The sequence below is a fragment of the Urocampus carinirostris genome, chromosome 4 (genome assembly GCF_059441175.1).
Source record: "Urocampus carinirostris isolate Australia breed hairy pipefish chromosome 4, RoL_Ucar_1.0, whole genome shotgun sequence".
Taxonomy (NCBI): domain Eukaryota; kingdom Metazoa; phylum Chordata; class Actinopteri; order Syngnathiformes; family Syngnathidae; genus Urocampus; species Urocampus carinirostris.
The window spans coordinates 12,677,331-12,698,628 of record NC_142352.1 but is presented as its reverse complement, the minus strand read 5'-3'; the positions used below and the strand labels follow the sequence as shown (position 1 = coordinate 12,698,628).

The 21,298-nt window shown below is 40.4% G+C and overlaps 2 protein-coding genes across 2 annotated transcripts in view; both read left to right on the top strand.

Moving 5' to 3' along the window:
• Positions 1-1,834: 1,834 nt before the first annotated feature.
• Positions 1,835-9,793, top strand: terb2 (telomere repeat binding bouquet formation protein 2). Its single transcript, XM_088333170.1, has 6 exons — positions 1,835-1,959; positions 4,309-4,390; positions 5,798-5,937; positions 7,535-7,590; positions 7,683-7,735; positions 9,548-9,793. The coding sequence occupies exons 1-6, from the start codon at positions 1,896-1,898 to the stop codon at positions 9,603-9,605; spliced, it is 453 nt and encodes a 150-aa protein (XP_088189296.1). The 5' UTR covers positions 1,835-1,895; the 3' UTR covers positions 9,606-9,793.
• Positions 9,794-15,078: 5,285 nt separating this feature from the next.
• Positions 15,079-21,298, top strand: part of sord (sorbitol dehydrogenase) — a 31,726-nt gene continuing 25,506 nt past the window's right edge. The window contains exons 1-2 of the mRNA XM_088333672.1: positions 15,079-15,232; positions 15,312-15,345. Of these exons, the coding sequence (XP_088189798.1) occupies positions 15,179-15,232; positions 15,312-15,345 (88 nt within the window). The 5' untranslated portion in view covers positions 15,079-15,178. The remainder of the gene's footprint in view (positions 15,233-15,311; positions 15,346-21,298) is intronic.

Below are 21,298 nucleotides of genomic sequence, written 5' to 3'. Positions count from 1 at the left end.
ATTTTGTATGACATTTCCAGGCAAAAAGAATCAGTACAAGATCAGTATTCAGCACTACTACCATGGATTTACTTGGATCAGATCGTTACTAAAAAAATCCCAGTACCGCTCACCCCTACTAGCTGTTCTAAAGCAATGTGGTCTGTCCTCTTTTTGAATTTTCTTCAAAGTTACATCCTTTGCAGTATCATCTGGCAAAGTATGCACTGTCCTATTCAAATAAAGCTCACTGAACCATTTACTGTTTTGATTTCAAAGAAAATGAAGAGAGGCCCTGATATACTTTAGGTCTGTTGAGGGTTAAGTAAGAGGGATCTTCATGATGATAAGTGTTTACCTGATTTGAACTCTAATCCATTGCATTTTCAAAAGACAGTTACGAACCATAATTAATGAAAGTACTTTTCAAATTGGGTTTTAGCTGTGCCTTATAAAATGCTCCCACCTAGCGGTGTAATATAGTAGGTATTGCATCGCATTCAATATATATGATCAGAAAAACAAACACAACAAAGCAAAGCGCCAAAAGAAAAGCGAAGATGAACGCTTGTACTTGTAATATATTTAAATTTCAGATTATTTTTAAAAAACAGCAAGTCAACCTACAAGACAATGACCTTACAACAGCTCCATTTTTCCTTACTTACTGAGAAAAAAAACATACGCGTGTGTAATAATATTTCATTGCGCAATTTTATGAACAAAATTTCACATGAAAAAATACATTCATACTTTTAAAAAGTTACAACACTTTTCTAGCCATAATCAAGTGTTTTCTTTGTTGTAGAGCATTGTGTCTTCTTCTTTTTTTATTCTTTGGGTTCAGTTGATAGAATTTCCCATCATAATTCTTTTTCACCCGCAAATAAGAAACTAGAGAGTCCTCTGCCATGCTTTTTTTGTACTTAATGTTTATCTTTTTAATAAGTGAAAACGCTCTTTCACTGTCTGCATTGCTGTGAGACAGGCATTGTAAAACAGCAGTCTTTGCAGCAATAGAAACCTTTGTGTCCATTATTTGTTTTGGATTTCAAGATCTTTCCCCAATATAAATCTGTTTCCATGTCACATTAATCTGATTTATCAGTCATTTTCAGTTCTTCCCACATCTCTTTCAACTCTTCAAGATCAACGTCACTATGCAGGAGAGGAACAAGAGAACATCAACAAAAATGATGTTGATGAGGGTTTTTAAAAACCTGAAAATACAGTGTATTTAGTTGTTTAAGTCCAACTGCCATGCACTTGAGTGGTCTCAGTTTTTCAGCAATCATTCAATTTTATTAATAGCATAAATGTTTACATAATTTGTCTTAGGTCAATCTAAATAAACCAGAAGTAAACATATTTAAAATTTTAGGGGGCCAGGCCATACATTTCTACTCGTGCAACTACTGTCACCTTGTGGTTTCATGTCATCATAACAAAATATGAAGTAATAAATGAATACCAGCATTGATATTTATACATCACGTGCCATTCTAGTCTCGATGCAATTCCTTTTTTGTTAACATTTTTTTGTGTTTCCCAAACAAACATTCTTGTACGCCGTACATATCTAAAAATGTGAAAAAATCGTACAGAATACAGCAAAATACGGCCGGTTTGTCACATTGTACATATTAATTAATAAGAACACATTCCTTTCAACCACACAGCGTGAGAACAGCCCTCAGTGCATATTAAATATTAATAATATATTATAATATATATCATTATATTATAATTTATATTATACATATTCTAATACGAAATGAATTACTAAATAAATTATATACACTAAATGTAAAAAAAAACACAACTTATAAATAAATAAATAAATAAATAAATAGCGTGTTTGCTTCGAGACGAACGTAGAGCATCTTAATATTAACAGTAATAATTGTGTGAAAGTGATGTTTGCAAACAAGAAAGCCTGGTTTTCAAGCAGTGTCTCACGATCACTTCGCGATTTTTGGCGTAAGTAAAATATGAAAAGTAAACATAACTATAAGGAGTCATTTTTAGCTCCCATACAATAACTATGTAGCTAGCTAGCTCAGCTAGCTAGCTATGTAGAGATACAGTGTGAACCCGTGTAAACCCGTCCTTAAACGAAAAATAAGTCATGTTTAATATTTAATTGCCGCATATAACAAAGTTATTTTTCAGTTATTAAAACCTGTCTCAGTCGTTTTGAATTGTAGACAGAACGAGCTAAATCTAATTAGCATATGATTGTCAGCATGGCCATTCATTTAGGTCCTATTTGTTACGTTTTGATAATGGGGGAATATTAAATTATGATGATTTCAAAAGTTATTAAAATACAATACACTTAAATAATAATTAAACAAATTGGTGAGAGCCATTCTACGGCAATTTGTCTCTAAAAGAGCTTAAATTTTGAAGTATCAACAAATAAAGTCTACATACCTGCACTTCTTATACAGGGGGTGTTAATTCTGGACAACAAATGTAATAATAACTTCATAAAACAATATTTAACATAAAAATATTTCATGAAGAAGAAAATAATGGAATTCATTCTAAATTTGATGACATTATGATCAATAGATTTCTAATAATGTGTTGAAAATTACATATAGCCCGCAAATTCAAAGAGACAAACTTAAATTATGAATAATATTTATCCCTCACAATTATTATAAATGTGCAACACTGATATTGAATCTACTAAACATTTTCTTCTGGACCAAAATTAGAAATAAAATAAAAAGCAAGACAAAAGAAGAAAAACAAGATAAATGGAAGCAAGAAAAGTAGCAAAAAGGTAGTACAGAAAGAAACAAAAGAAAAGGAACGAACACAGTTTTTTGGGGTGTCCCTTTGTCCGGTACATTAATATTGTAATATTCTGCACATACTATTCTGCTCTTCGAATGAAATCCATAATCTTCATAACCACTATTGAGGAAACAACAGGGGTCTTCAACGTGGTGTCCGTGGGCACCTGGGTGCCCCTTATGGACAGCTGAGCTGCCTGCGGACCTATCCTGGAAATAGCTCACCAGTGCTTGGTCATTGTGATTTTCTGGTCTGGTCTGTGCAGCCCTTTGAGACTTCTTGTGATTAAGGGCTATACAAATAAGCTTGACTTGAATTCTCATCTCCAATTATAAAGAGTTCTGCAAGATATTCATCTCTGGCTCACTCCTGTCATCTTCACGTTTCCTAACACCTCATCCAGAGATCATATATGGGCTTTAGACTTGTCTTACAGAACAAGAATGATGAAAATGAAATAAATCCTTATCTATGTATACTGTAAAGCAACACATTTTGTCCATAATGAAAAATGAACAGCCATTTTTGGGAATTTTGTCAGCGAATAGGTTTTTTCGGTTGAATCATTAACAATGACAAACATTCCCAATTCCCCCTTGCAGAAAATTAAACAGGTCATGATTATTATTTCTCTTTTTAGTTTATTTATTTTATTTATTACTTGTTAAAAATTTGGAAGAGCTTTCTACATTCTGTTTTTAGGCTACCTATATTTTCTGTTCTGGAATAGTTTACAGGCTGGGGGCGTCGTTGCTGTCATGCACTTTCCGGACATTTTCAACACCTTACCTAGTGTTTACTATTCTGTGTACAGTAATGCTAATTGTGATTCACCCTGGTCAATCCTGGAAGGGGGATTATCACATGTGAGGTCCTTTCTCAAGGTTTCTCTTTTTTCCTCACACTGAGGTTTTTGAGTTGTTCCTTGCCCGCATGCTGGTTTAAGATCAGGTAATTGTGCAATTGTAATCCTGTGCAGTCCTTTGAGACATTTTTGTGATTAAGGGCTATATAAATAAATGTGACTTGACTTGACTTGACTTGACTTGATGTCTTTAAAAAACCCTGTATGTGTATTGTCTGTTGATGCCCTTGCAAAATACATTGCAGCCTGGTCATCCTGTAAGGACTACCTCATGTGCGGCCCCTTCTCAAAGTTTCGTCGTTTTCCTCATGCTGAGGGTTTTGAGTTTTTCCCTTGCCCTCGTGTAGGTTTAAGATCAGGGGATGGAGTATTGGTGGTCTGTGCAGCCCTTTGAGACATTTTGTGGTTAAGGGCTTTACAGATGAACATGGTATAACATGACTTTCTTTTCTTCTTTCTAGTTCTACTACACTTTATGTTCCCTTGTACTGTTGTTTAGCTGTTTTACGCTGACTTTGTTTGGAATGATGCAATGTTCAATTAAAAATCATAAAAGTGTAAAGAGAAAAAAAAACATCTATGTATACATAAAGCAGTTTATAGTATGAATAGTCACATAATCTTATACAATTTGGTGTAATTTTGATATTTTGCAGTTGCAGAAGATGGAATAATAACGGGTTGGAGAACAGCAGATTATCTTTTCAGTGATGATGCTCAGAACCCCGACACACTCAAGTAAGCAACATTCATTCATTCATTCATTTTTATAAACTCCACACAATGTCACGGGGATTACCAGAACAGAGCAGGAGACCCCAGAGCGTTCGTACAATTCTTTATTTGGGGAAGCGTAAGGGTTAGCGGGAGACGTGATCAATCGTAGCGTGGGACGAAGGCAGGTCGAGTTTACCAGGACTGAAGAGAAGATCGTAGCGTGGACGGAAGCAGGTCGGATCGAAGGCAGACGGGCAGAATCAAGTAAACAACAAGGCAGGTAATCGGGAGTGTCTTACGAATACAGGAGTAATCCTCAGACACCCATGTCTCGGTGTAGAATGCTTAAATAGCGAACATAACCCAATCAGAAGGCGCACTCCAGATGATTACCCCAGGTGGCTCCACTTAGGTAATCATGACACACAACCACCATTTAAGAATGACATTAAAGAATGTACAGACGCTGCCCGACTTATAAACGATGGTTCGTAAGTTGAATTGGTTCGTAAGTTGCTTCAGTGCTATATTTTGTATGTTTAAGGTTTATATAAGTATGTTTAAGGCTTGTATAGGTAACCTGTATTGTTTTGAAATTGAAAAATAAACGTTTTGTAAAATAATGTGCTCTATAAAGATAAATAGTTACCTTAAACCTACTTTTGGAAGATGTGCTTCAAGGGGTCCTTCTCCTTGGTGAAAAGTGTCAAAAAAAAAAGTTCTGAACATTTTCTCAACCGCATTAAGCTTTCTTATCCACTTTAATTTCGAAAGAACGGCTCGCCTCTTCTTTACACCAACCATATTGAATGGATGCACGAGATATTAAACAGTAAAAATGTCAAAGTTCTTAGCGCGCTGGAGATACAGTATGGAATGTTTACACACAGACTAGGAAGAGGAAGAAGATTTCTTCTTCCGGGTGGATGCTGGGTGACCTCACACAGCGACACACGCCGGTAGCGGCAGAAAGAAGCACTACAGTAATATCCTGTACTCGGAAAAAGGTGCACACAATACGGATTCTAACTTACAGCAATGTCTGGATATTTTTCGACATCTCCTCAAAAATGTTCGTATCTACCGTTTTTCGTTAGTCGAATGGTCGTAAGTAGGGGAGCTTCTGTACTATAGACTCTCAAGCACTATTATACTCTCTCTCACATACTACTATACATCCCCTTTATGGACTGTCATACACTCTATTACACTATCTCACCCACAGTTCTATTGTTTCTCACATTAAAAATTGCTATTATTACACCAAGTGTAATGATCACCTCATCTATTAGTGTTGTTTTACTTTAGGTTATTTTGTTAACCAAGGCGAAGCACACTGATCTGTGTGTATGTGTTCTACAGTTTGACGTCAAACTGTAGTTGCTCCTGTTGTGGAATGTGGATAATAACTAAAGAGTCATTTTTCAGGGTTTTTGAAAGCATGGAGCACATCTGGGACATGGTGACTGTTTTTCACAGCTTATTCCTGAGCGCGTGTGAAAAGCGCCAGAGTATCAAGTCCGTGAGCATTGGTCACTATGTGCTGCCTCCAGTCCCAGTGCAGGATGGTGAGTGTGCCTGAAAAATGCAGTTTTTTTGGGATGCAACCACACCACAAGTTGTTTTTTGGGGAATCTCTTTAAATGCCCATGGAGGTTATCTGGAATACACTATTTTCTTTTAATCTGCACTGATTTTTTTAAATGACTGAATTTTTATGTTATTTCTTGATGCTGCCATTTTCCCTTCTTAACCCTCCCGTAGGGGTGGACGATACTGGGAATTTTTGTATCGATCTGGTCGAAGTATGATATGGTAGTCTTAATTAATACCGATCTGGTAGCTATATTTTTTGCATGGATATGTCATGATTATGGAAGGATTTAACCCCCCCCCTGATTTAGTTCATTTTTAAGATAAAGATCACAACGATTTTAGGCACTAAAATCTTTCTTTTTTTATTTAAATAATTAAAATTTAAACTTTAACCGTATAAAAAGATAAATAGACATATTTTTCTATTGCAACGGTTTTAGAACAAAAGCCAAGAACGTCAAACCAAAAAAGAAGCGATATAACAAAAAATATATGTAAAAAATGTCAACATGACAGCTATACCTTTCATTGCAAACTATTTTGGAGTCTAGTCATAAGGGGATGGTGTAATAATACCTTGTCTGTTCAGCCCTTTGAGAATGCATGTTATTAAGGGCTATGCAAATAAACTTAACCTGGCAAGTCAGAAAGTGAAGATAGTGTAAACAATACAATCTAAAAAAATAGAAACAGTATAAAAAAATTTTAATATGTCTTCTACAACAAATGTTCCAGGGCAAAAGTCAGGCGATTTGGACAAAAAAAATATCAGCAATGTAACAAAGAAACTGTTTTGGCTCTGTTGCTTTAGTTGCAATGGATTTACAGGTTTTTGTTCAGGAACAGTAACATGTTAGCATTTATGGTTGCAGCTCGTTGATCTCTTTAGGGTAATCTTTTTTTTTTTGTTATATATAAATTTGCATCAGTCGCAGACCACTGCTACACAAATGACAACTGGCACTGTCCTTTTCTTTCGTTCCAAAAAATAAGTCCACACCTCTGTGATATTTCGCTTCTGATAAGGCTGTGCAAGTAGATTTGGTACACTTTTCTGCCTGGCAGGCAAGATGCAGTAGCAGGCCAGGTAGGGAGAGGTGCTAAAAGTGTGCCTGCCAGTCACACAAACAGGCCTTAACTTAGAGAGTGGCCACGGGCGCTGGGTGAGAAAGAGACTATCAACATATAAAACTGGCGATTTGAGGGAATTGGTGGAGGGGTGTATCGATCCCAGGACAATAGTATCGATCAGATCCAAATATTTGCTTAGTGTCGATAACATCGATATTTTGATCAATCCCTCCAACCTTAACAGATAGGTACCAGAGCACAATTGAAACACAATTGATATAATTTAAAAGTTACAATGTATGCATAAACTTAGAATACACTAAAGCGCATTCGTGCACTTAGGTAAAATGGTAAGACATCCAAGTATATGCTCAGCATCAATAATATCTAAATTTGGATGAATCTGCCCACTTTTTGTGTGCATGATAAAGAGACAAAGAGGTTATGTATATCTAATTGATATTCACGATCGTGCTTTTTGCATGTTTTTGTGTGAAGCAGTGAGAAAGGTGATAGGAAGGCTTATTTGGGAGCATGACCAACCAGCGACTCTGGTAAGCTACACGGTGACGTCATTTCACCTTACTAGTCCAGCCCCCCAAAAATCTTAATTTGACTTGTTTCTGATTCTTTGTCATTTTTAAAGTGTTTTGCTGACCATGCTGAGATCGATTCTGAGGACGAGTGCAGCAGTGACGGGTTTGTGATGATCTGACTGCAAACATTGTCATAGGAACACATTTTTATCTTTGAGAGGTTTTTTGAGAAGTAAATCATACTTTCTTTCACATTTAATATCATACTCTAACACATGCACAACTCTACTCTCAAACAGACACAGCCATACCAATGCACAAACACTACTGTACTTTCATACACACTACTACACTCTCTCCCACATATTATTATACTCTCAAACACACACTACTACAATCACGAACACATCCAACTATACTCATATACACACATAACTATACTCTCTTACATATATTTCTATACTCTCATACACACACACTACTATACTCTCACCCATATTACTATACTTCCATGCATACAGTACTAAACTTTCACACACACACACGCTACTATACTCTCTCACATATACTACGATACATTCGCACACACACTACTGTACTGGGAGTTTTGGAGAGAACTTCGTTGGGCGTCGCCCCCAAAAATACGCAGAGAGGAGATATGGCCAAAAGGGAACGCGCTTTATTGCATTGGGGACACGTTTAAAGTTCCAGACGTTCAACATTGGCTTTTATAGTGTTCTCAATTAAAGTTAAGATATCTTGTGAAGGTCGTCCCTCAGCACATCAACTTGAGACCTCTTGCAACAACGTCATCCCACGACCTTCACCAGATGCCTACATACTTATCATTAGTTATTATCCAGATTCCACAACAGGAGCAACTACAGTTTGACGTCAAACTGTAGAACACATAGACACAGATCAGTGTGCTTCGCCTTGGTTAACAAGGAACCCAAAGTAAAACAACACTCATTCATACTAATACAACACTAATAATAATAGCAATTTTACTAGTATGTGAGAAACAATAGAACTGTGGGTGAGATAGTGTAATAGTGTGTATGACAGTCCATAGGGGGGATGTATAGTAGTGTGTGAGAGAGTATAATACTGCGTGAGAGTCTATAGTACAGACCCCTTCTTACGACCATTCTACTTACGAAAAATGGTAGATATGAACATTTTTGACGGGATGTCGAAAATTATCTGGAGATTTTTGTTAGTTAGATTCCGTATTGTGTGCACCTTTTTCCAAGCAGAGGACAGTCCTGTAGTGCTTCTTTCCGTCGCTAGGCGCTGTGAGAGGTCACCCAGCATCCATACCGAAGAAGAAATCCGGCTTCCTCTTCCGAGTTCGTGTGTAAACATACTACATGAACTGTATCCCTCGCACGCACTTTGTCATTTTTATTGTTTAATATCTCGTGCATCCATTCAATATGGTTGGCATAAAGTGTAAAGAAGAGGCGAGCCGTTTCTTTTGAAACGAAAGTGGAATAAGAAAGCTTGATGCGGTTGAGAAAATGGTTGGATTGCGTTTTTTTCGTCCACAACCACGGAGGTGGACCTCTTGAAGCTCATCTTTCAAAAGTAAGTTAAACGCAACTTTATTTATCTCTGTAGAGCATATTGGTTTATGAAATGTTTATTTTTTAGTAAAAAAACAGAACAGGTTACTTATACAAGCCTTAAACATATTTATATAAACCTTAACTATACAAAAAATAACACTGAAGCAACTTAAGAACAAATTCAACTTACGAACGATCGTCCGGAATCTATCTGGTTCGTAATTAGGGCAGCGTCTGTGGTTATAAGTGTGAGAGAATAAGGGTGTGTATGAGAGTATAATGGTATGTGTGAGAGAGTATTGTAGTGTGTATGCGTTAGTATATTAGTTGTGCATGTTATATGTGTGAACAAGTATTATTTACTTCTTAAACGGCCTTACATAGTTATCTTCCCTTTCTGGCAGGATGGACTCACTTAGTAGCAGCACATTTGAGACGGAGTCGTGCACATGTTTCCATTGAAAGGATCACCTGATGAGTGATAATAGTCTACAAATATTCATTGTGACTTATGATGGATTCGTTGTTTGGCTTTGTTCTACTGATGATAATTTCTGTATTCGCAACCTTAAATACTTTGCTAGTAAGTCTGGGGCCACCATGCAAGTTGTTTCCTGTGCTCGAAATACAATAAATAATCACTTGATTCGAAAATATCAACGTGAATTGTCATGATTACCGATTGGAATCACCTGTACCAGCTCATTTGGCTCCCTGTCCCTATTTAAACCCTGTCCTGTCACTATCCTGTTGTCAGTCAGTGAACCCCTGTTGATACAAGGCAAGCCTTTTTTGACCCTGACTCCCGCATGTCCCGTTTTTGCTCCCGTTTTTCCTCCTGTCTGTCCCTGATCTCCCCCTTCTGTCTCCTGTTTTTTTATTCCGACCACGTCTGCTCTCCCGTCCCGGACTTACGACCCGTTTCTGACCCGACCACGTCTGCTCTCCCATCCCGGCTTACGACCCGTTTCCGACCCCGACTACGTTTTTGCTCTCCTGTCCCGGCTATCGACCTGTTTTTCCGTCCCTGACACCACCATCGCCCGCTACGGAAGAACCACTTCCGTATTCAAACCACAATCCGACTGTGAGAGTGACTTGCTTCCCGCGTCCGTGGGCGCAGCCCGTCCTCTTTCTTTCAATAAAACTAGTGGTAAACGTTACGCAATTGGGTCCTGATACCGTTCTGGTCAGGACAGTGAATACATTTGTTTACATGATATAAATGTGAAAACAATTCTACCTTGTTAATAATTTTCATGAATTGGATTTTTATGATCAGAATAAAAGTCTTGCTTTGAGGAGATAGCGTTGTCTTGCTCAGATCAAGCGATACATAGAATCAAAAACAAATCGTGACAATAAAATGCTATAAATCCTTAAAGCCACAAGGTGGAATGTTTGACCACTAGATGGCACTGGACAAAATATGAAAGCCACATGTGATGGAATGTTTATTGTACAATAAGAAGATTGTGTGAGATCCTAAATAAGTGATTTAGGATCTCAGGCTCATCTCTGACACTTTACACTAAAAACAACAGCGACCAGATGATGAAGGTGCTGTATCTGAGTCAGTTCAGAAGGCTTCTGCTACTAGTAACCATGGAAACTAGTACTATCTGTTTTAAATGGGGTAGGCAAACCCCTTCCCCCCCAAACAACGTCTGAAGAGGGATGTTAGCCACTTGCCCAAGACACACCACAGGAAGTAGTGCTCAGACCACCTGGGCAGTTAAGGGATCCATGAAACATGAACAAGCTCAGGCGAAAAGGGACGGGCCGCTGCTCAGCCAATCAGAATGCGGAACATATTGCACGGTGAAATTCGCTAAGTATCAAAACAGCAAGGAATTACTGTACTTGTAAGTCGAGAATTTTATATTTATTCTATATAACATGAGGCTCACCTAGACTAGAGGGAGCTGACATATTTGTCCCATCTTGCTGCTACGGGAACAGTCATCCCTCACTGTATCGCAGTTTACTTTTCGTGTCTTCGACAACACATAGCAAATGCTATAACAGGGCAGGTTGCAGAGGGCTGAGTGTGTGTGTTGGGTGCGAAGCATGGCGACTGGTAGTAATTAAATCAGACTATGAGGAAAGTCAAACGAATGCAAAGAAATTCTGATCACCTGCGGATGCTCCGTGGATTGTTATCAGGTCCGAAAAGAGACTGAAGCGGCGTCGGGAGAAAAAGCAATAGCAAGGCTAAATCCGGCCTACTGCTGCTAGGCTACTTGACAACTCTCACAAGCCAACCAGGCCGAGCCTGTATCTCATCAAATCCAGTACCCATGAAAAAGACAACCTGAAGCTACAGCATATGGGAGACCTGACTCAATACAAGTATCCCTGATCTCTTTCTTACAATGAAAGGAGAAGCACTCCAATTTTGCTGTACTAATACATGAGACTGGGAGGTCGCTGGTTCGCGCCTCGACCGAGACATACCTAATTGGTATAATGGCGGCGCCCTCTGGCTGCGGCTGCATCGACTCGCTACAACGGGTCAGGTGTATCGACATTTCGTTCTGTACATTGTTACAAAGAATGACAATACAAAGGAAATTATTATTATTATTATTATTATTATATGGACAATAAAGGTAATTAATTCAGCTGTAATCCAGTGTTTTATCTGTAAATTTACAGTTGGTCAATCTGTCAACGAGCCGCAACTGGTGCCACGCGGTCGGGGCCGATTGGGCGCCATGGCAACCGTGACACAAAAGAGATAAAAAGAGATATAGTTAGAGAGGGAAAAAGAGAGGGAAAGAATGAAATCCAAAGATAAATAGAAAGAGAGGAGATAAAATAGAAAGAGAGAAGGGGAAAGCAAGAGAGAGAGAAAAGAGAAAGAAAAGGAAAAAGGAAGAGAGCAAAAGAAGGTAAAACGACACAGAGACAAAGAGGAACAAAGAAACAAAAAGAGATAGAGTGAGAGAAAAGGGAGGAAGACAGACAGAGAATGAAAGAAATACAAGTACAGTGTTTGTGAGAGGCACCTGGCTGAGCGTTGTCGCAAGGGCCGGATTTACACCTTAAGTGGGCCTGATCCGGCCCGCGGGCCGCCTCTTTGACACCGCTGTGACCTAAACCGCAATCTCTACTGGGGAACATCTTTGGTAAGGACTGTCATCTTAAACGGAACAGTCCACTTGTTATGATATATCTTGAACTCTTTTCGCTTGGGTGACAATCGTTGAAAACAAAAGTAGGAAGATAATTCTGTAATACATGTATTTCAAATTTAATGAGAAAACAGGTCCAATAATAATTTCTTCAACCGCAATCTCTACTGTGGAACATCTTCATGAACCGCCTTTTTAAACAGAATAGTCCACTTGACGTGGCGCCATTTTAATGGGGTAACCATTACATGCTCACTTCATTGAAAGAAATCAAGAATATGCACAACGTTTGACATTTACTATTAACTATTTACTAAGATTTCAATAGTAATAAGAGGACGTGATTGATTCTCTGTGATATATCATATTATGGATAAATACTTAAACCCCTTCACAATGGACTGTTCCGTTTCTGTCTAACCAATTATACATTTGTTATGGTACCAACCCACAGAGAGAAGGCGGTGATGTATTTTGACACTGGTGATGAGAGTTCCGACTCTTTTCTGAGAACCGACTTTTTGGCCCGGGTCACCTGAAAGAGTCGTTTTTTCGGCTTCCGAACGGCTCTTCAGATTTGTTTTTGTCCCTTGAATTCGCATGTTAAAAAGTTTCCTGCAATATTAAGCACAAAAAAAATGAATGAGAGGGGAAAAGAAAGAACAGGAAAAAAAGCCCCCCAAAATGGATAAAACAAAAGAAGAAAAAGATAAAAAAGGGAGAGAAAGGGAAAAAAGGATAAAAGCATTAAAAAAACAAGGGAAAAAAAGAAATTAAAAAAAGAATAAGTCCACAGTTAGGAAAAATAAAGGAAAAGTGAAAAAGTGAAAAGGAAAAAAAAGCTTGTGAAGAGAGACAAAGAAGAAAAAAATAAACGGAACAAAAAATAGAGAGCTGCTGCTGGCTACCTGATTGATTCCCCGTTCTACTTAAGCTCAGTCCTTTCACTCACCTGTTGTCAGTCCGTCAGCGAACCTCTGTTTTCACAAGGCAAGCATTTTTGACTGTGACTCCCGTCGGTCCAGTTTTTTTCACCCGTTTTCCACCTGTCCGTCCCTGATTCCCCCGTTTGTCTCCTGCTACAACCCGTTTTTTGACCCGACCACGTTTTCATCTCCCGCCTCGGCTATCGACCTGTTTTTTCCGTCTTTGACACCGCCATCTCCCGCTCCAGAAGATCCACTTCTGCATTCGGAACACGTTCCGATTCCGTGAGCGGCTTGCTTCCCACGTCCAGCGAGCATCGGATCGCTGGCGCTGCCTTTCCTCTATATTTCAATAAACTTGTGAGTAAACGTTACGCAATTGGGTCTACCATTGGTGCTGGTTCTGACAATCAGATATCATATATCGCCAATATTATTAACAATAAAAAATACCAGGAACTGTCACTAGCCAGGAACGGAGACGGGACCCAGTAGCGTTCGTTTACTCAGTTTTATTGAAAAGAGGGAGAGCAGGGCTTGCTTCCACGATCTGAAGATCGATGGACACGGGTAGCAGGTGGCGGGGAACGCGGAAGTGGTACATCCGTGTCGAGCGAGGACAATCGCAGACTTGCAGGAATACTAGTTGTTAGTCGGGACGGGAGAACAGGGTCGGTATCGAGTTCGGAAAAGAGGTTGGCAACAGGTAATCAGGCAGAAAACAGGGCAAAACAGATCGGTGGTCAGGATGGCAGATCAGGGCAGAGTCAGGTCCGGAAACAGGTTGGCAACGGGTATCAAGCAGAAGAAACCAGAGCAGGAAAAGTGTCGGACGAAATGAGCTTGCCTAGCTGGGAGCACAGGTTCGCGAACGGTCTGACGGCTTCCTCTTGAAAGCCGGGGGTTTAAAAGGAGTCTCTGAACCAATCAGCGCTCAGGGCTGTTGGCGCCAAATGGGCAGTCACAGATGCCTTGAATCGGCAATCATGAGAGGAACGATATAACAGATTTTCGGCACTCAGGTGCTTTTTTTTTAATTCCGCATTTTTTTCCCAGGTGTGAACCGATAATTTCCAATAATTGTAAATAAAAAGCTTTTGTAGGAAATGTTCGATTTAAGAGACATCAACACATGACTCAAGAGTGCAATTGCATCACCTACAACATGTAAATTAAAGATATTGACTTTTCAGGGCAACAACAAATAAATTATGAAGTATGTGTCATGTCCAGCATGGTTGCCGTGGCGACCCGCTGGCCCCACCCCCTTGGTACCGGCTGTAGCAGATTTTCTAATTTGCGTGTGTGCTTTTGGGGATTGCCGGTTGCGGGTTCATTGCATTACTTTGCATTATTCTGTTCTGTTTGACTTGAGGAAACCTGTACTTGCCCGTTCTGAGTAAAAGCCTGTTTTGTGAGTATTCTTAGTCTGAGTTCCTGTTTGCCTGTAAGCCTGTTTTTGTTTTTGTCCCTGAGTGTTGGACGACTTTTATTTCCTTAATAAAGGTAACTGATCGTTAACGCGAATGAGTTCACCCTTCCTGCCTCCGATCCGGTCCGGTCTCGTGACAGTATGAGAAATAAACTTTACGTTTTGTGTTAGGAAAAACTCAGGAAACATCATTTTAGTTTAATAAAAAAAGTAAAATACAAAAAAAATCCACTTTTTATACACTCATCAAATTTAAAGGCAGCAAAAAAAGCATACGCTGGAAAAAAATGCATATTAACCAATTACAAATAGGAAAAGGCGTTTCGGAGGGAACCGGCTCCTGATTGGCGGGGAGTCGACTCTCTTCGTTCACTTCCAAGAGCCGGCATTAAGACTCATTTCGTTCGCGAACGATACACCCCTCGTACTTTGACACTGACTCGGCCAGCATGATATTCAACTTTACTACTTTAAAGCCTGTTGGACTTTGTTGTCGGAAGCGTATTTGCTCTCCCCCGAGAAAATTGATTCAATTGTGTCATGGAGGGGGATAACTTGTCGGTGGTGCTGCACGCTCAAGGAGATCTAAGATTGGTAAAGTGTCACGTCGGAAATGGCGAGAAATGGCATGCGCACTCATGTTACCGCTTTTTTGTGTTTGTTTGTTCTTTAGGAGAAGCGTCCTGTCCCGGAGCCATCTCCAAATGGTAGGAAATATGGCCCTTGTTTAGCATTCCATACCTGTCAACTAAAGGTGGGCGATACTGGGATTTATAGTATCGATCCGATCCAAGTAACTGCATGGTGGTAGCGTGGTATCCATCGATACCGATCCGATACTGATTCTTTTTGCTTGGGAATGTCATAATCATTGAATTATTGAACCCTCCCCGGTTAGTTATTAGTGCAGTGGTTAGCGCAGTTGTCCAACACTCCAAAGGTCCCCGGTTCGATACTGTTTCGGGAATTAATATCAAATTGTACCGTTTGGCCAAATTGTTCAAATTAGTTATCTGACTCCATTAACCAAACACAACCTACATTCACCCAAGAATTTATGCGCGCTCGTTTCTTGAGGGAGAAGATGAACAAGAAAACCGACATTTTCACACGCGGGCAGATTTAATTTCATTAACAATTTAACTAAGTGTACTCCATTGAAAACGGCCAAATTAGTGTCGTGGGATGGCTTTTTCTCCAGTCCTTTAGCTCTCTCCTATTGGCCATCTTCTCCCCGCATAATGGCGTGCCGACTCCTCCCGTGGGCGTGCCAAGGAAGCCCCCACTGGGCTTCACCATCTCGTCGAAGAGCCTTGTGATGTCTGGAATACTCAAAACAACACCGAGCGTTTCTATGTCATCAGGGCCTTTCTGCGTCTGGATGTGCTGATTATCTTATCAGCCTTACGTCCCGTTCCTGCCGTTCCTGTAAACAACATTTTCCATCAGGGTGCCCTGACATCGCACCACAGCCCAGCCAGAGAATATCTTTTGCATTAAATGTAATTTGTATTCAATCGTACAAAATCCTTTAGTCAATTGTATAAAATCCTTTAACTGTAATATCCATCCATACCGATCTGATGCTGATTCTTTTTGCTTGTGAATGTCAAAATCATTGAATTAATTAGTGCAGTGGATAGAACAGTCGTCTAACATGCCAAAGGTCCCTAGTTCGAGACTGGGTGGAAACATGAGAGAGGGACGTCCGTCAACAGGCTATACACACCAGAGGAAATGGTGTCCCTGCAATCAGGGATCCAACTACCGTATTTTCCGCACTATAGGGCGCACCGGGTTATAGGGCGCACCCCCAAAAAATAGTTTTTGGTCCTATATCTTCCATAGATAAGGCGCACCGGATTATAAGGCGCTACAATGGGAACGTGGACAAAACAGTCAGATAATTCAGTCCAACTGATTACCCCCTTAACATTCCCAAAGCTTGCAAAGAAGCAAATACGTGTCGTAGACACGTGCGGATGCGGTGTCCGTACGATGTCACTCAAATGCGTCATTTCAAATATCATTCGGAAGGTTAAAGTCTTGGGATTCAAGAAATGCCAAACATTCCTTAGTTTCTATTTTCTTTTTTGCTCGCAACTTTACTGTGCATATGACAATAAACACTTGGAATTGAGTTTAATTCACTCAACTCATCACAGCAACATCAAGATCGTTCTAAAACAAGATACTGGGAAACTGTTGTAGAAATTGGAGGTCCGATAATCGAGAGAAAGTCTTCTCATAAGTGGATAAAAGAAATAGACAGGAGCCCGCTTCGTTATGGAGGGAGATGTCACTTTATTGATGCGTCAATAAAGATCTCACAGAGCAGGGAAAATGACAATGTATTTAAAGCTGGTTGTGACGATTAGGCTTCGATTGAGTACACCCCAAAAGGCGGTCCTGTATCACGTATCAAGTACAGAGCGTCCCGTCCCTTGCACGCTATCTTCAAGGAAACTTAATGTCTGCCAAGAGTATCTTCAAGGATGTCTACCCAGCCTTTTCCCACAGCCGTTTCCCACACCCGTAAGCAGTCCTTCCAAATTTCTACATGTAAGCAAGTCTATTCTACATTTCTACCTGTAAGCAAGTCTATTCTACATTTGCAAGTGTATTTGCCACAACATATCCCCCCTTTTTTTTTTTTTTCTTCTTCTGTTACCTTATCCCCCCTTCTGGGAGTTCATACTCCCACTTTGAACAGAAATTAAAATCAAAAATGAATACAGAGTAGTGGTAAAGTATTACAAATCATAGACATCAATACACGGACAGAGTTTACGCAAATCGAAAATAAAATAAAATTCTGGCGGTCAGCCTGCTGTGATCATTCTAACTTTCATTGTTCATGTTTCATTTACAAAAACCCCCAACACTCCAAACATCTGACCCATGCACTAACCCCCCCTTCATTTATCTTTATCCGTACACACTGGATTATACACGCGGACCGTCGACGGTTGATCGGTACGTGATAAAGGTAAATGAATAAATGAACTGATAAGTGAGTGATAACAAATTTCGGTAACAGTCGTCGATACATTCCAAGATGAGCGCATGACTGGATAGTGATATCCACATTGGCCTTTGGCCTGACCCCCGTGAACAATTTGAAGACCATGCACTGTCGTAGTCGTCAACGGGTGTCGTGAAGTCAGATGTTGGAGTGAGTGTCCATCCCAGCAGGCATCACGCGCAGTTTCCATGCAGCCAAAAACCCGGAAGCGACGATGCATCCTGACCATCCTAGACAGCGGCTCGCTCCCCGGCAGTGTGACATACCAACAAAAGAATCACAATTAGAAATCAATATATTTGTGGCGGTTATTCCTAGCGCTATATAGTTAGTTGCGTGTTTAACACTAGTGCTACTTGATATTGTTATTAGTGCAGATCATCATTTGTGTCTCTCCCCGCAGATGCTCCATTATTTAATGTAATGTAGACTGACTGTTAATGCTGCCCGATAAAATTCAAGGCATTGAATTTAGTTGAGTCATCTGTTCCTCCTCACTCAGGAATAAGCTTGGATATTCAATCACTAACTGTGCTAATTGAGCTTCTGCCACCCTAGTATTAGCCACTACTGTCATTTGTTCTCCAAAAGTCTTAAGCATTCCTCTTTTAAGAATAGGTATGGCACAGAAACACAACAAACACATAATTATTACGACAGTTAGTACAAGAATCCCCCCTTTCGCTAACAGACTACCCCAGTACCCAAATGTAGACGAGAACCAATCAAAAGAAATACTGTTCTTCTCAGTATTCACTGTCACTTCATTGCTCAACTCACGAATTTTCGACATTGCTTTTGTGAAGCTTCCTGCTGCGGCTGTGTTTAAAGGTATATAAGTACAGCATTCCTCCTCTATCATATGACACACGCCTCCTTTACTGGCCAAGAGAAAATCGAGGGCCTGACGATTCTGCCAGGCCATCCTAGATGTCTCATGTAACTGTTCTCCTATTGCACTAAAGGCCTCGTTAGTGTAATTAATAAAACGTTGCTGGTTGTAATAAATGTAATTAATCCATTCTGCGTTCTTATTCGGAGTTATCCAGATAAATATCGATTCTAATCCAGACTTAATTTCATTCCTAGCTTTAAATTCTTCTGGAATTCCTCTCGGTTGTCCGATGGCATCTAGATATACTCGTCCATCCGGAAGATATGCTCTCTTAACTCTGGCTTCTCTGGAAATTCTTAGTAGCTCATAAACCCCTTTATACATTATATGGACCGGTACTTTCATTCTCACAAGTGTACACAATCCTGCCCAATTTCGTGGAAGCCTGCTCCTCAAATAGTCACCTCCACACATCCAGTAACTGTCTGCTATTGCGACTGATTGATCCCTCAAGTAACGTATGTCCGGAATTGTCATTGTTACATTTTCGCACGTCTGATCTTGCACACCCGGATTTTCAAACCATATTGGTTTATCTGGAAATAAAGGATACATATTTGCGTGTGGAAACCAGGATATGACCCAAGTTGTCTTACACTTCACTGTCGTGTTTCCTACCTCGTGTCCATCTATGCCCTTGTAGCTATACCCACCACTCGCATAACATTCATACTCAGCATCCCTATCTACTCGATACCTTTTTGGAGGGACTTTGTGGTCCGTTGATCGTTGAAATTCCCTAAACATCCTATACCTAATTTTCTCTGGTGTCCCCGATAGCCTTGGATAATAATGTCCACCTTTTGCACCAGAAACCAATCTACATTCTATCGTACACATTGGCAGCGGAACTGGCTTAACTATAACTATTTGTGAAGCAAATCTTGGGTCTTTGCAAATCCGTCGCTGTTCCTCTGCACACGTCTTCATATTATGTTTTTCTGGAATTACAATTAAAACGCCTGGCGGCGCCGTCGAGCATGCTATACATTCTTCATCTGTCATGACTCTCGCAGTATACCATAACCATCTATACCACGTGTTGTACTTCGCGTTTTCCCACCCATGTTCGTCCGTTGGGTTAAAACTTTTTGGCCTATAGTCACTATTGACTAGGCGACTGTCCTGACTATCAACTCCACCATCCGCATAATAGTCTTCGTATGCCATACCTTTTTGAGGATCACCTTCAATTGGCTTACCCACTGTATCTTTTTTAGTTTCTACTTCAATTGGTCGTTTCATCACAGGAGTCATGGTTACACTTTCATTTAGATGTGACTGCTTTGATTGTTTAACTTTTGTAACATTTTCCTGTATTTTACGAACTACTAGTGTACTCATTTTCGGCCATTGGCGTGTTGTAACCTCACCCTTTGGTGATGTTGCCGTGGCTGTAGATTTCTCTGATTTTAGGTGTGTTGCTACCGTCTGTATTATGACTTTAGGTGCTGGAGTGACCCCCAAACTGAACCACCAGCTGTTAAGGCTTGGCGTGTTATCCGTTACCTCAGTCTGTACTGTCGTTAACATAGTTGGTTTTCGGTATACAGTCGGCACTTCGATTGGTTCCACGTCTCTCTTTTGTCGGATTAATCCCATCGTACTCGGGATTTTAGTACCTCCAATTTGTTTATTTTTGCTATTTGTACTTTCCAAATTTTCAATTGTTTCAGCATGTTGTATAGTAGTGTCACACTTAACCGGGCCGCTGTCTCTCTGATATGCCATGGTCCGTAACTGCAGCGTCGCTGTCGGGATCTCCGGCTGCACTTCTGGACCCGCAATTTCCATCTGCCGCCGCGATTTCCCGAGCTCTGCTCCTAGTAACAACCATATCAGACAATTTATTATCACACACAGCTTTGTCATCCACATCTTGTTTTCCAAATTTAACGTTACTGCCCTGTTGATCCTGCTTGGTCTCGTCGACGGTGGCAGCGCGAGCCTTGGTACAGTGGTTCAGATGGTACCAGGTTGAGCTGCCCTCGACCTGGACTGCGGTCGGCGTTGCCCTCACGACGGTGTAGGTTCCCTCACGCCTCGGTAAGTTCCACTTTCGTCGAAACACCTTGATGTACACGAGATCTCCTGGGACGACCGCCCTCTCGAATGGTTGTTCGACCTTGGACTCTTGCCTCTTCACCTGCATGTAGATGGCCTTCTGGATAGCCGTCAATTGTCTCATATAGTCTCTCAGTTCAGTTTGTAGTTGCTCAAGCGGCGGCCCTTTATAGGGACCTCTCAAATGCGGCGCTGGCATCGGTCTGCCTGTTAGCATTTCATGCGGTGTTAAATGTGTGATCCGATGAGTTTGCATGCGATAACTCATCAACGCTAATGGTAGCGCATCTACCCAGTTCAGCCCAGTACTCGCACATATCTTGCTTATCTTCGATTTTAATGTTCCATTTACTCTTTCCACCATCCCTTGACTTTGTGGGTGATACGCCGCACCCAACCGTTGTTTAATGTGTAGTCTTTGTAAGATGGCCTTCACGACCTTTTGAACAAATGCCGCACCGTTATCTGAGCTTATTTCTGACGGTATGCCAAATCGCGGAATAACTTCTCTAATCAAAAACTTAATTACTGTTTCCGCACCTAGATCTTTTGATGGCACTGCTTCAACCCAACGACTAAATCGGTCGATCACGACGAGCATATATCGTTTTCCTTGTACTGTCTTTATCATGTCTACATAATCAATCACTAAATGCTTAAATGGCCCCTGGGGGAC

Bases quoted from the DNA above. Each gene is read 5' to 3' on its own strand.
- terb2 (XM_088333170.1), top strand. From the start codon at position 1,896: ATGTTTGCAAACAAGAAAGCCTGGTTTTCAAGCAGTGTCTCACGATCA. The intron at 5,938-7,534 runs GTGAGTGTGCCT...TTTTGTGTGAAG, and splicing joins TCCAGTCCCAGTGCAGGATG to CAGTGAGAAAGGTGATAGGA. The intron at 7,736-9,547 runs GTTTGTGATGAT...CCTTTCTGGCAG, and splicing joins GACGAGTGCAGCAGTGACGG to GATGGACTCACTTAGTAGCA.